Source organism: Camarhynchus parvulus, chromosome Z (genome assembly GCF_901933205.1).
Source record: "Camarhynchus parvulus chromosome Z, STF_HiC, whole genome shotgun sequence".
Lineage (NCBI taxonomy): Eukaryota > Metazoa > Chordata > Aves > Passeriformes > Thraupidae > Camarhynchus > Camarhynchus parvulus.
Window position 1 is genome coordinate 20,939,601 of NC_044601.1, and position 13,556 is coordinate 20,953,156.

General features: G+C 42.2%; 1 protein-coding gene across 2 annotated transcripts in view; it reads left to right on the forward strand.

The window, feature by feature from the left end:
- Positions 1 to 11,809: 11,809 nt before the first annotated feature.
- The window catches only part of DTWD2 (DTW domain containing 2), a 66,255-nt gene continuing 64,508 nt past the window's right edge, over positions 11,810 to 13,556 (forward strand). For both annotated transcript variants that reach the window (XM_030968419.1, XM_030968420.1), the window contains exon 1: positions 11,810 to 11,955. In XM_030968419.1, the coding sequence (XP_030824279.1) occupies positions 11,816 to 11,955 (140 nt within the window). In that variant the 5' untranslated portion in view covers positions 11,810 to 11,815. The remainder of the gene's footprint in view (positions 11,956 to 13,556) is intronic.

Below are 13,556 nucleotides of genomic sequence, written 5' to 3' on the forward strand. Positions count from 1 at the left end.
GGTGGAACACTTTACCCCTCAATGTATCTGGGCACTTGCCAGTTTTGAGAAGCTCACTAGTGCCCTCTGAAGATATTATTTGGTTGCCTGCTTATTGCAAATATTTGGCCAAAGCCCCCCTAAGAGCCTCTCCCAAGAGAGAGCAGACAGGACTAAATTAACTGAGAAGAGATGGAAGGGTGTCCCTTCTCATTCATTACCACTGTCAAATGAAATATCTGAGCCCTTGGCCTAAGGAGGCTTTGGATGCTACATTTATTCACAGGTGCCCTTATTAGGATCTAAGTTTTTCAAACCTACCTTGTAGTGCATTTTTGATAGGTGCAACTGGAGCACCAGGCAGCTGCATAACCTGCCTGTCATGTCTGCTCAGGCTCACATGCAGCTCCCATTGTTGCTTCTTTCAATCTCTTTACAAATGTGCTATGGGCACAGGACAAATCTGGTGGCCTGTAGACTTACACACACCAGATTATTTCACGATTAGCTATTCTCCATTAAAAGATGCCTTTTAACAATTCCCTACCTTTACATAAAGGAGTGCAATGCACATGCTGAGCACCTGAAAGTTGTGTAAATACATTTCCCCAGTAATGTCACTGATCATTCATACTCTTTTCTGACTTTGCAGGGCATGCATCACACAACAAATTTTCTATTGTGCCATAGTAAACAAGCTGTGTGCAAATCAAGGTAATCTGAGGATAAACCTTTACAAGCCACCTATGAATTCATCACCTTTGTTCATATCAGCACACCTTTTTCACATAGAGGCTGTTTTCATAATTTTGCAACTGAGAAAGACACACAAAATTGACACACACTGCTTTTTCTCTGCCATAATTTTGGGTGGCAGCACTATAATAAAGACCTCTGTGGCACATGATCACACAGATACACAACAGAAAAATCAGTGTCAGATGTGGCTCAGGCTACAGAAAATTCTGAAATGTGCACCTTTGTGTAATATAGTGCAGCCAAACCCCATATTAATTGCAATATTTGTGTTGTTTGGCTGTTAAGTGGCTTTTCTTTTAGCACTGAATAGATACATGCTGCTGCTTTTGTAATTTTGTTTTCTCTTTACATGAGGATGTCACCTTAGCTGAACCTGCATGAGATAAATTCCTTCCAGCCTATTTCCCACTCTTCACTGAAGTGAATGCTGATTTTTTTTACTGTTCTCAGTAGGAAGTCCATTGAGCTATCTTTTCATATTATCTCACAGAAGTTCTTATTTCGTCTGTGGGCTGCAGTGCTGCAACATGGAATTTTAAATTCCTCTGTGCTTCAGATCATACATCAATACTGCCTTCTCATCCTGGTTTGTTAAAAATACTGTTCAGCAATATTCAAGAAAATTGATAGATCCTATCAGTCTCCTTTTTCCTTGGATCCAGCTTGTTAAAAACCTTGTGGCTTTTCCCCACAATTTTGCAGCATTTTAAGTTTCCAGCCTTCTAACTCACAGAAGCACAGAAAAGTTAGGGTTGTAATGGACCTTCAGAGATCATCTAGTCCAACTGCCACAAATTACATTACTTTTCATTCCAAAAGTCAAAGAATCATCAGGTTGGAAAAGAACTTTGAGACCATGAAGTCCAACCCATGACCTATCGAGTCTTGGTCTTGGAAAGAAAATGAAGCTAGCAGATACTTTGCGATTCACTGCTCCCACTGATATCAAAGCTGGCTCTGATTCTCCAGAGAATAGGCTTATTCCTGAAGTGTCTGTCCAACACCATGACTGACCATGGTCTTGTATTCCCAGACAATGCTATAAAATTCAAACACATGTCCAGGGTGAACTACCTTATAATAGTAACATATTCCCTGTCTCCTTTGTCCTTAGGATATTTTTAATGAATTTGCTGGGCTGGCATCTACAGTACTGTATAATACACTTTCCTTTTCTCTTCTCCATCCCTCCAATACAGCCTCATCACTAAAATCACTACTACATTTGGTGTCCACATAGGCACAGCTCTATTTAGATGTGTAGCACCACCCATCACGCTATTTAGCCCCTGCACAGCTCTCTGTCCTTAGCAGGACAGTGTCAGGGAGAAATCAATCCATCATTCTTTCAGGAAAATCCCTGTTTGCGACTTGTTGCAAAGCGAGAGGGGTTTTGTAGACTGGTTGAAGTAATGTTAAAGTTGCAGATGAAAGATAATAGATGCCATGTCCTTGCCCTAGGAAGTGCATTGCAGGGCCATTATATCAACATTACATCAAGGTTTCTACTGACATAATTATATTAGGCATTGATCTTGCCTACTACATTATGTATCAAGCAGACGGTGAAGTAATACAAATATATCGACACTACCACAACAATTTACTGTGCAAGACCACTCACGGAACTACACATTCGGGTTATTTAGCACTGTTCAAAACTTTTGTTAGAATGTAAAATTTCTTGGGGGAAAAGAAAATCAGTCCAATCTAAGGAAAATAATTGGATCATGGTGTGGCAAAACATTGAAATCAGGGTATTTTAGAAGGAAACAGTCTGCTCAGTAAAATAATAAGATTCCTAAAATTAATAAGGCAGTTTATTTTTATTTCCTCTGATTTACTAGCTACTGGAAGAAAGAGTATGTTTTGCCTGACAGTATTTTCTATTATGTAAAACATTTCTTTGTAGGGGATACAAATCCATGAACTTCAATTTTAACTTCTTTAAATGTCTGATATCATTAAGGATATTCCTCGCATTATGAAGGGTTAGCAAATATATGCCAGAGGAAGTGCAATGGTCAGAACCAAAGCAAAAACAGAGTCCCAGAAACCAAGATGCAGAAGTAACTAAGGGGGATATTAGTATATTATGCACCATTGCTAACATTTTGTCTAAAAATTATCCTGGTTGTTTATGTGCATCCATTTAACAACTCAGGCTTAGCCACTAGAATAAGTATAAACTACCAGTATGACCGAGATAGATGCAGCATGTCATGGAGTGTAAGACAGGGACAAGAAACAGTACCTGATAGCACTAGATTTTGGACATCTACACTGTTAGATGCAAAGCAAGAGAACTGATCTGCCCTGTGAGTTGGAAGCATCCAAGAAAGGTCCTGTCCAGGACCAGGAAGCACCCTGAATCAACCCACTTACTGCACCCCTGCTAGCACAGAGGCAAAAATTATCTCCTGTGCTGTATACTTTGGTGTCTAAGGCACAGTTTTGTTCGAAGTTCTTTCTTCTGGAAATATGTGTCTCATGAATGAAGCTTTCTTTCCATGTCATATACTATTGTTGTCTTGTTTACTACACAGGATGAACTTTTGTTTGCATAATTGTCCCTCTCACAGTTTACTGTGATATGTATCTAACTACAATCTAGTCCTAGAGCAGCCTGGCAGATATTCAGATACACTCTTTAATACTAGTCTAGTGTTGGATCTATAAATTCAGGACAATAGTGCTGCATGAATGCTGCTTTGGAGTAAGAGAGCTTTTCTGACTTACTGTATGTTTTCACATCTTTCAATAATTTTCTTACACAGTATGGAGAGGAAACTTGAAATGCTCACATTTTATGGAATAATTTTGTTACTTACTTCTTCACAAGAAGACTCAACCGAATCTCCTGTGCTATTGCTGTCACCTGAGGCTTTTACTCTATTTGCTGTAGTCTTGTCTGGAAGACTGTATTTGTAAAACCAGAAAAAAAACAAATCCTATACAAGATGCTATGCATCCAGTCTGTGAAATTGCCCAACATAAGAAATGGCATGATATTGTTAAACTCATGGACATGAGTAAAATTGCCCTGACATTTCCCCTTTGTGTTATCATATTTTCCAAATGACCAAAACATCTTGGATTCAAAGAGAGACGTACTTCTGCTTTTCAGAGGTGCATTTTTTGCACCAATAAATAATCCCTGTTAGTTGTATATGCCCTTTTGATAGAAGAAAAAGAGCACAAACTGAATGTTACATTGCAAAACAGGTACAGTTTAAACTTATTTCATACACCTTTAAAGCTTTTTATTTGACTATTCAAGTGCAGAATTAATTCAGCTACACTTACTGCGGGAGTTAAAGAACAGGCAACAGTTTCCAGACAAGTGGAACCTGTCTCCTTTGATCACCTAGGGTAGGCCATACCATTACTGACAATGGAGCAGAAAGACTAAAAATTACTCTAATTATGGCATTTGACAAGCTTTCCAACCAGAAACCTAAGAAACTCCACACTCAGGTAATAATTTTCTTACGGCTTCAAAATGACTTGTTGAATCCAAAGCTTTTAAATTGAGTGGAAAAAGGGGTTGGTTTTGACATCTCAAAATGCCTTGTAAAGGTACAGCTGATTGGAACATTGACTTCTAGAGGACTTCAATAAAAACTCAAAGATTTCTCCCAGTATTCTGAAAACTGCAGCCTTTTCTCTCCCTGTAATGAGCCACATCTACATCAGCAGTACAAACTGATAAAAGTTAATTCTCTGCTGACATGCTTGTCAGCTTCCAAGAGACATGTAACATACAGGAGTTTCCACTGGGTAGTCCTTGACACAGAAGCTTTATGGTTTAGCTCTAAAGCTATAAAGCTTTGGAGGACATACTAACCCTTGCCTGTAATATTTTACTACTTCAAGGGCTAGCTCTCATCTACCTATTTTAATCTCCATCACTGAAGTTTACCTGGTTTGTTTTACATCTGCTCTTTGTATTTTCAACTGCATTTTACAGTTACAAAGTGGCATACACAGCACACCAAGATTACACAACTAACTGCACTTGTCTCTATACAGTGCATAGTTTTGATTTTTGAATCTGATTTTAGTTAAGAATTTTGAAATTAACATGAAGGTCTCGTAACCTCTTACTGTAATGTGTTTCAAGTCATCAGAGTTGCAATCACAGGCTTCAACTACAGGGTTAGTGATTGGAATTACCTGCTATCAGCTATGTGTCAGGAGTGAAGCCATTAGAAGTGACCAAACTTTCAAATCAGTGACAAAATAACTGTGTTTGAAAAATTTGTTTACACCTTACAAATGTTTGCTTCTGTGAAAGAAGCAAATGAATGTGAGTGATCTGTCACATTATATATTTCACTTACCTCAGATGTTCAGTCTAATCTGTTTCAAAAAGAATATGACCTTTACATGTGACCTCATAGAATAACTTTATGAAGTTCAATGTGACTTTCTTATGCAACATGAGAGATCTACTTGCAACAGACAAAACCAAAAGGAACTGAGGAGGCAGTTAGCTTTTACAAGCATAAAAGCAATCAGACTCATGAACTGAATTAGGCAACCAAATTAAAATTCAGTGTATTTTTCCAGACTATGATCTCTTCTCATCTTTTGCAACCTACCCATAACAGTGAAACAAAGAATTGAGTACACAGAGATTTTCCAGATCAGCAAAGCCTTGTGAGTGTTGTGCTGGCAGGGAGCAGGTCCAAGCAGCAGCCTGGCAGGTTGTTTCACAGCACATGGTGGCACAGATGAGATGAACACTGTAGCAGCAGAGCAACAGGAAAGGAATAGTGGCAGCTCACAAAAGGAAGGGTAACAGAAAAAAACACCAGCGAAGCTGCCATGAAGAGTTATTTTTAGCTGGCAATACTTGCATATATTGCCATATGCTCTTCAAGTGTATCATGACTGTACTCATCACAGGGCTGGCCCACACCAAGACAACAACTGGTGACCAAGGCCAACCTCTGCAGGCACCACTACATGCCCAGAAAAACAGCTTTTTCCCTCCAGCATTTACATTTTTACTGGTCTTTCACTTTTTCATTGACATTAGAAATCAGAATGGAAAGCAGGACATTTTTCTCCTCCTCATTCTTCCCATCAGCATGCTTATGCCAGCATGAATGTCTGGCTGGTCATAGGGTAAACCCAGCTGGTCTATCTGAGAGGAAATAGAGAAAGAAACATGCAGGGTGGCTGTGTGGGCACATAGGGACTCACATTAGCATCAGGGAAGATGGGGAGTGGACGAAGGTGGGCAAGATCATGACCTTCACCAGCTCTGATCATTTATGTGCACTTTTTCAAATTTCTTTTTGCATTTTGAAATATGCTGCAATTTTTAAAGTTTACAGGGTTGAACAACAAGCTCATTTGAGCTTGATGGAAATTGGCTGGAGGCAGCCTGCAGCAGCATCCTCTAACACCTGCTACCCTGACAGCACTCACCAGTTTCTGAGCTGGAACAAGTGAACATTGTTTCAGGAGAATCCAATATGTCCATGTTTGTTTACAGTTCTCATTAGGAGAAGGAATTGTTAATCCACCACCAAAAGTGACTATTTGATCAGGAACAAATACTTACAGAGCTATTCGCACCTGCCTACCAAATGTAGAATGCTGAGCTCCCAGTACAGGTAGGCTGCACACAGCCAGACAAGCACTACAGCTTTTATTAAATTATTTTGGAAGTGGCCATCTTCCTGTATAATTAGAAACATTTTATAATAACAAATGTAACCAAAACGTTCAAAAGCTGCCTTTCAATAATGTCTGCTGGCCTAATTAGGGCTCTGCTAGTATATCTGTGTGAGGTAAACACTGTAAAACGTATTTGCAAGTGATGAATGGTAACTGCACAATTGCGCAGCTGCAGACCAACCTTTGGCCTCCTTAGGGTTTCTCTCTTCGAAGTGAGGCTAACATAAGCCACTGAGGCTAACCTGGGTGAGACTTCAAAAGCAAAGCTCCAGTCTGTACTGATATTTGTCCTACCCTGGTACTTCCCATATTCCTGGAAGAAAAATATTACTGTGTAAGTACCTTTATATAACTTCACTCGATTTCCAATGCAGATTCACCAAAAGATTTCACTGTTTTAAGACCAAGTAAAGAAATAAGGTTCTACTCATAGTATCATTGTCTTCATTATTATTTTTTTTCAAAATGGCTGGCAATTATCCTCAAAGGAGAATGAAAAAGAACACTTCCTGGTATTAACAGTATGTGAAAACATGTAAACCAGTGGTTTTGAAATGCAGTAGTTACCTTGCAAAGTCACGCCCTTATTATTTCACTCCAACTCATCTGTGTAGTATGCCAAAAATAAAAGTGTATGTACAGGAGATGGTATGAGACAGCTGGGATGGAATGTTATTTTGAGCTATTTCCTCACAAAAAATAGTTCCTAACTGCATGTTCTTACAGGGTATCTGCAAGGTGTGGGGAAAGTTTCAATGGACAAACATTATTATCCCCAAAATCCTGTGCTCTGGGAAGTAAACAAGGCTATGGAAAGTACTCTTTTTTTTGTCAAATATGTAGAAGAGAGGTGCTAAAGAACAAGCTCTGCAGAAGGCTTTTCATCAGGCAGAATAAAGGCATAATCACTGCTGCAAAGCATTTTGGACATGACTGCACAAATGTTAGTTCTTGGGTCTACAGAAAAAAAAATACGAAGGAAAAATAAGCAACAAACTGGATGTTTCTATTGCTGTTGCTGTTGCTCTAGTTTATGTAAAGGACATTTCCAAGCCCCCAGTAGTAACAAAAACAGCTGAAATGAATTCTCCACTTCTCAAGTCACTTGCTGTCAGTATTTACAAAGCAGTGACTTATCATAAGTGACAGACAAATCCAAAGCCTTTAAACATAATAAGTAATGTCTGAAGCCCACAGGTTAAAAGACTGGGAGATAACAATATGCACCGTACATAAATGTTACACAGGTCTGACCATGTAATCAGTTTTTTAATACTGGATGGTTAAATCTTTGTCATTGTTTTTTTGTTTCTTTTGTTCTGGTTTCTTTTTTTTTTTCTTTCAATTTTTGGTGTGTGTTCTGTTTTGTTTGTTTCTTTGTTTTGTTTTAGTTTCTATTTTTTGTTCCCTGGAATGTAATACTTAGCTGCCCAGGCAAACAAGTATGATGGGGTGCTTTACTCTCATCATTGTGTTGCAAATCTGTTACAGAACAGAATCTTCTGGAATAGAGACAGGCACAGGCAATTTTTGCCCTTAAGTCTCACAGTATCTCTGTGCATGTGGAAAAATACAGTACCTCCAGCAATAGTCACCAAGTCCTTGGTGGGAAGTTGGAGACGATTATTCTGAGCAGCTATCTTGTCTCACTAAAACATCCTTTTTCCTTCAAAAAGGCCTGTCTTGGGAAACAAGTCGGCTGACAAATCAGGTCAGTACATGCTTAGGTCAAACAAAAAGCAAGCTCTTCCTCAAAACTCAGCAGTTTCTGGTGCTGAGTTCAGACACCCCCACACTTCTCCCGCACTGAGCTCCATTTCCACCCTGAGTGGTATTTACCAACATTACTCTGGAACCCCCTTATCTAGTATAGTCTTCCATATTGCACATGGGTTTCTGTTTGCACATGTTGCCAGCTTAGAAGGTGCTTTGTTGATACCATTCTGCTGTACAAACACCAAGACGTTTGTCTGTCTTCTGTTGTGAGGCAATGAGGCAGAATCACACAACAAACAAAAGCCCTCTTCTTCATGGCTGACTTCATATAAGCATCTCCCAGTTCACCTGTCTCAAACTTCTTCCCCTTGGCTCACATTTCTCAGCACCAGTCAGTTCTCCAGGCTCATCTGTGGTGCCCTGAGGCAGCAGTTTAGCTCAGCATGGCTTCCAAGCTCCCAGCTCCCACTGCACTGACACAGACTGTGCCTCTTGCTGACACCAGGGGCTGTGCAGTAAGACAGCTCAGGCAGCCCCTCCAGCTTGAACGCTGGATCAATCGCCTGAATGCATGGACAAGGATGGGGATGGACAGGAAACATGAACCACAGCTACCCGAATTCAACAGCTGTCAGCTGCCATTAAGGAACACTCTGTATGAGGATTTTACAAAGAAAACAAAAAAAAAATAATGTATCCAACAGGATTTCAGATTACTTCCACTGGTATTTGAAACTCTGAGTCAAACCAGCCAGTAGAAACATTGGACTTGGAATTAAACTGGCTAAAGCTCCCTGGAAACTATGCCTGCCACTTGAATATGCTTCTTTGAGAATTGCAATCCTGACAGCTTTTTCACATCTCTTAAAATAAATGTATATTAAATCTGAACTTCTTGGCAAGGAAGGGATTTTTGGTGACTTGTAGCAGTAGGAAATGTAACTTGTTCTTACTCAGTAAGGGCTAACTCTAAAATAAAATAAATACTAAATCCTAGAATAAAGGAGAAATGGTTTATAAAAGATGCAGAAGAGATTGGACATACAGAAAGACTGGTACTTTCCACAAAATTTAATGGACTTTCCACACTACAGTGAGTCACTAAACATATGACCATTTATTATTCCAAAAAGGGAACAGTGCAGTACATCAAATGTATTTAATGCAAGCAAGAAGCTCCCAGTCACTGTATCATTTAGGTCTGTGAGTTTACAAATTGTAAACATTCATCCAAGGAGATGCTGCAAATTCCTCAGGTTTCTAATATGATGGTGGACAAGTTAATTTGCACTCAAGTCTGCACATCGAATACTCAAGCTACTAATGCATTAAAAAGATAGTGTGAAAATAAATACCCTATTAGCCTGCAAAAGATTATTATTAAAAGATCTGCCATAAAATATATTTTACTTTTTGTCGTAGACTTCAATATTCAGTCATTTTTCCTCTTAAATCCCTCTTTATTCAAACAAGATGTTTCGGCCAGAAAATAATGCTTCCAATTTTTAAAAATTGGAAAAGCTTTAGTTGTTTGGATTTTAGCGAGAAAAGATGCATTGAAACACATAGATATAGCAAACTGTAGCTTTATTAAAAGAAAAAAAAAGGTAGGGTTCATCTGGCTTTTAATCCCTTCTACTGTTATTGGTAGTCCAGAACAGCAATGTTCTGCTAACAGGAACCCTCTGTCCTCAATCCTAGCTTTAAGTCATGGTCAGGTTATCCTAACCTGATCTCATGTTTCCATTTTCCTTCCATTTCAACTGGCTCACTTTGTTCTTCAGATCTATGCATACAGACAAAAGCATCCTCTGGCTTCTGAACCTCTTGATATTCACTGCCACATTCACCCATTTCCTTGGCAACAAAATTGCTTCAGACCAAGTTATTGTTACATTTATTTTAGGCATCTATCTGCAGATCTATTTTCTTTTGTGTGGTCTGACCAGAACAGTTTACAATCGTTTACTTTCTTTAAAGGCTGATTATACTTAGCAGAGCAGATAAAAAACTCAAGTCTTTGAAGACTTGTGGAAAGCTGCGAACGCATATCCAGGCTGCTGCTTCTAGCCCTGCATGGGGACCCTTCTCAGTAAGGTGGAACTAGGAAGGTAGTCATTAATACTCCTTGTCCTGTCCACTAAGACTGTGATCCTTCTAACAACTGGCCTGAATAAGCTGTTCATAGGTTATAACAACCCACCTCGTGATAAGGCTTTCAGCTTAACAAAAAAGTTTCAGCCTTCCCCACCACCCACACTAGTCTACCTGTCCTAAATCAGGTGGCCTATAATACTAGCAATGGGTAACTTTATAATTTTGAATTTGCATAGTGGTATTTTCCTTTTCAAGTAGATTTTTTGCTTTCTGTTTGTTTCTTTGGTGTTTTTAAAATTTCTTTGGTGGTTCTTTTTTTTTTTTTTTTTAATTTACAGTGTATAAGTATATAGCCAGCATCAGAATCAATGATCTCTGATTTTTTCAGTCTTGTGAGGAAAATTTATTTCAATGGCTACACAAGAAAATTAGTGTATATGTACCTTGAGCTACAAATAAAAAAGTATAGTACAAAAATACACAACTTAAAAGAAAACTATGCTAATACTGTGCATGAATCTAATAGCAGGAGGCCTGAATTACATCAAATGAGTCTGACGATTGTAAATATGTAAACACAATACAGTTTATTTTGGATACAGAACAGAAAACAGGAAATAATACAACTAGCCCACTCATCTGCAGATGCTAATTCAGGAGAAGATCTCTTGTGTGGAAATTTACCGGCTGCTATATTTCAGTAGATTTCTAATGTAAACTGCAACATGACAACAGTATAACATACACTGTGTCTTGTGCTGCAGAAACTCTCCCGGAGTTGTGCGAGCCCAGGACAGGGTATAAGGGATCTAGGGCACGGGAAGTCCTACTCTGCAGCACTTGGAATAAAATATCAATTCAAGTGGTCAGATAATTAGTTAATAACCAGAAGTCTGTGATTCAAAAAAAAAAAAAAGCCCAGTATCAAAAATTCAGTCTCCCACCCGAGTGTCACTAGTAGCACCAGGAGCTGCTGCCTACGCGGCGCGGGGCGCTGTCAGCTCCAGCCCTGCTGGGCTGTTCGCCGGGGTCTCTCGGCGGTGCCGGTACCGTGCGCTGAGGGCACGGGCGGGGGCGGGCCGGGACTCCCTGTTCCCGGCGGGACGAGGCTCACCCGGTGCCGATGCCCGTACTGTGAGGGCGGAGGCGGGCCGGGGCTCCCCGTTTCCCGCTGTGGGCTCCCCGTTCCCGGCGGGACAGGGCTCACCCGGTCCAGATGCCCATGCTGTGAGGGCAGGGGCGGGCCGGGGCTCCCCGTTTCCCGAGCTGGGTTCCCCGTTCCCGGCGGGACGGGGCTCGCGCGCTCCCGGCAGTGCCCGAGAAGGCCATGCGGCTCCGCGCGCCGGCCGCGCGCCGACAGCGCCCCCTGGCGGCCATGCCGCGCTGCGGAGAGAGAGCCGCTCGCATTGGCACCGCCCCGGTGGGCGGGGTTCCGCCGGCGCTTCGCGCGCTCCTATTGGGCGTGCCCCGGGGAAGGGGCGGTGCCACCTCATCACGTGAGCGGGGACCGCGCGCTCTCCTGCCGGATGGCGCCCTCTGGCGGTCGGCGGCCTCCCGGCCTCACCACCCCGGCATGGAAGAGAGCGGCGGCGGCGACGGCGGGGCGGATCCGGGCCCGCCCGCGGCCCCGGGCGGGGAGGGCGAGGGCTGCGAGGGGCTGTGGGAGCTGCCGGTGGAGCGCTGCGAGAGGCGGCCCGTGTGCGGGCGCTGCAGGTGACGCGGGCGTGGGGCCGCGGAGGTGCCGCGGGGCCGGTGGGTCCCGACCCGCTCGCCGTGAGACGGCGCTGAGGCCCCGGGCGGGCGCGGGTCGGTGGCTCGGCAGGGACTGAGTCGCTCTCAGGGACACCCGCACGGTGCGGGTCGGTGTGAGCAGGGTCTCTCTCGCTCGCCCTGTGCGCCCTCCAGCGCCCATGGCATCGCACAGTCGCGGAACGGGTCAGGCTGGGAGGGACCGCACGGGGTCCTCTGGTCCAGACCCCGTGCTCAAGCAGGGCCATGCCAAAGCACACGGCAGAGGATTGCGTCCAGATGGTTCTTGGGTATCCCCGTGGCGGAGACTCCACAACCTCTCTGGACAATCTGTTCCAGATACAGTAGAGATGTTCTTCCTCATGTTCAGGTGGAACTTCGTGTGCATCAGTTTCTGCTTGTTGCCTCTTGTCCTGAGGCCATCATGTCCTAAAGGCATGCACACACCTCTTGTGTAGCAGTAACATGACATGAATTAACTCTGTTGTCCAAGGAGTCGGTATATGTGGTGGGGAATACCTAGAGGCTCAACACAGAGATGGTGCTACACCTTTTCTCTGTATGCTCATCTTAGAAAAGCAAAGGGGAAGCAATGTGTCCCCTCAATGCCATGCAGCGAGGCACATGAGGCTCAGTACATCTGGACACTCTTTGGTGCTTTGTCAAAAGAAAATGAAAAACTAGCCTTACCTAACAGCTTTATGGCTAATTTTGAAATCCATTCAAGCACTGGTTAATTCAACTTGTGAATTCAGGTGTCTTTTTGAAGCAAGCAGTGACTTACGGTCTTACAGAAATGTCTCACAACCTGATTGTATGCTTATGTATGTATGTATGTACTTTTAGTAAAGCAAGTGCAAGTTCCTGAACTGAAATGCTTGTGCATAACTGCCAGGGAAAAAAAGCTTCTCAGCACCTATACTGATTCATCTGTTCCTGGTCACTGGGGAAATGAGTGGAAAGGCATGTAATTTTGCTGACAGTGTAGTTGCAGTCTCTTGTCAAGCGTCAGAGTTCAGAAGCTTGCTGCTGGAGAGTTTCCTGTATGTAAGTTGTAATAAAAATATGTATCATGCAAGTCATAGTATCTGTAAGTGTTCACTGTTAGAAAAAGTAATCATAAGGAATAGTTGATGCTCAGAGATGAAAACCAAGCAGGTGAGTGACACTTGCCTTTAGCTGCCCTCTTTTTCTCTTTAGCTCAGAGAACTTCTTGAGCTGGATGTAATATCTAATATCCCCCAGTAAATATATGGGTTTTTTTGGATGTGAATTTCTCCAGTGTCTCTTGAACTCATGTCAATTCCATGTATCAGCAACATCTGGCTAGCAAGGACACACCACAGGCCTACAAACCACAGTGGGGAGGAATTACCTTCTAGTTTATTTTGGCTGTGGCTTCCACCTTCCTCCCTTGCACATGATATTCCAGGTATAAGCAAGCCAGCTGGAGATTTATACCTTGCGTGATGCATTTCTGTTTATATTTATAAGGATCCTTCCTCATCCTATAGCTGCTTAGTTACCTAGTAACCTTTTGGGAATTCTTTTGGAAAGCCAGAGTT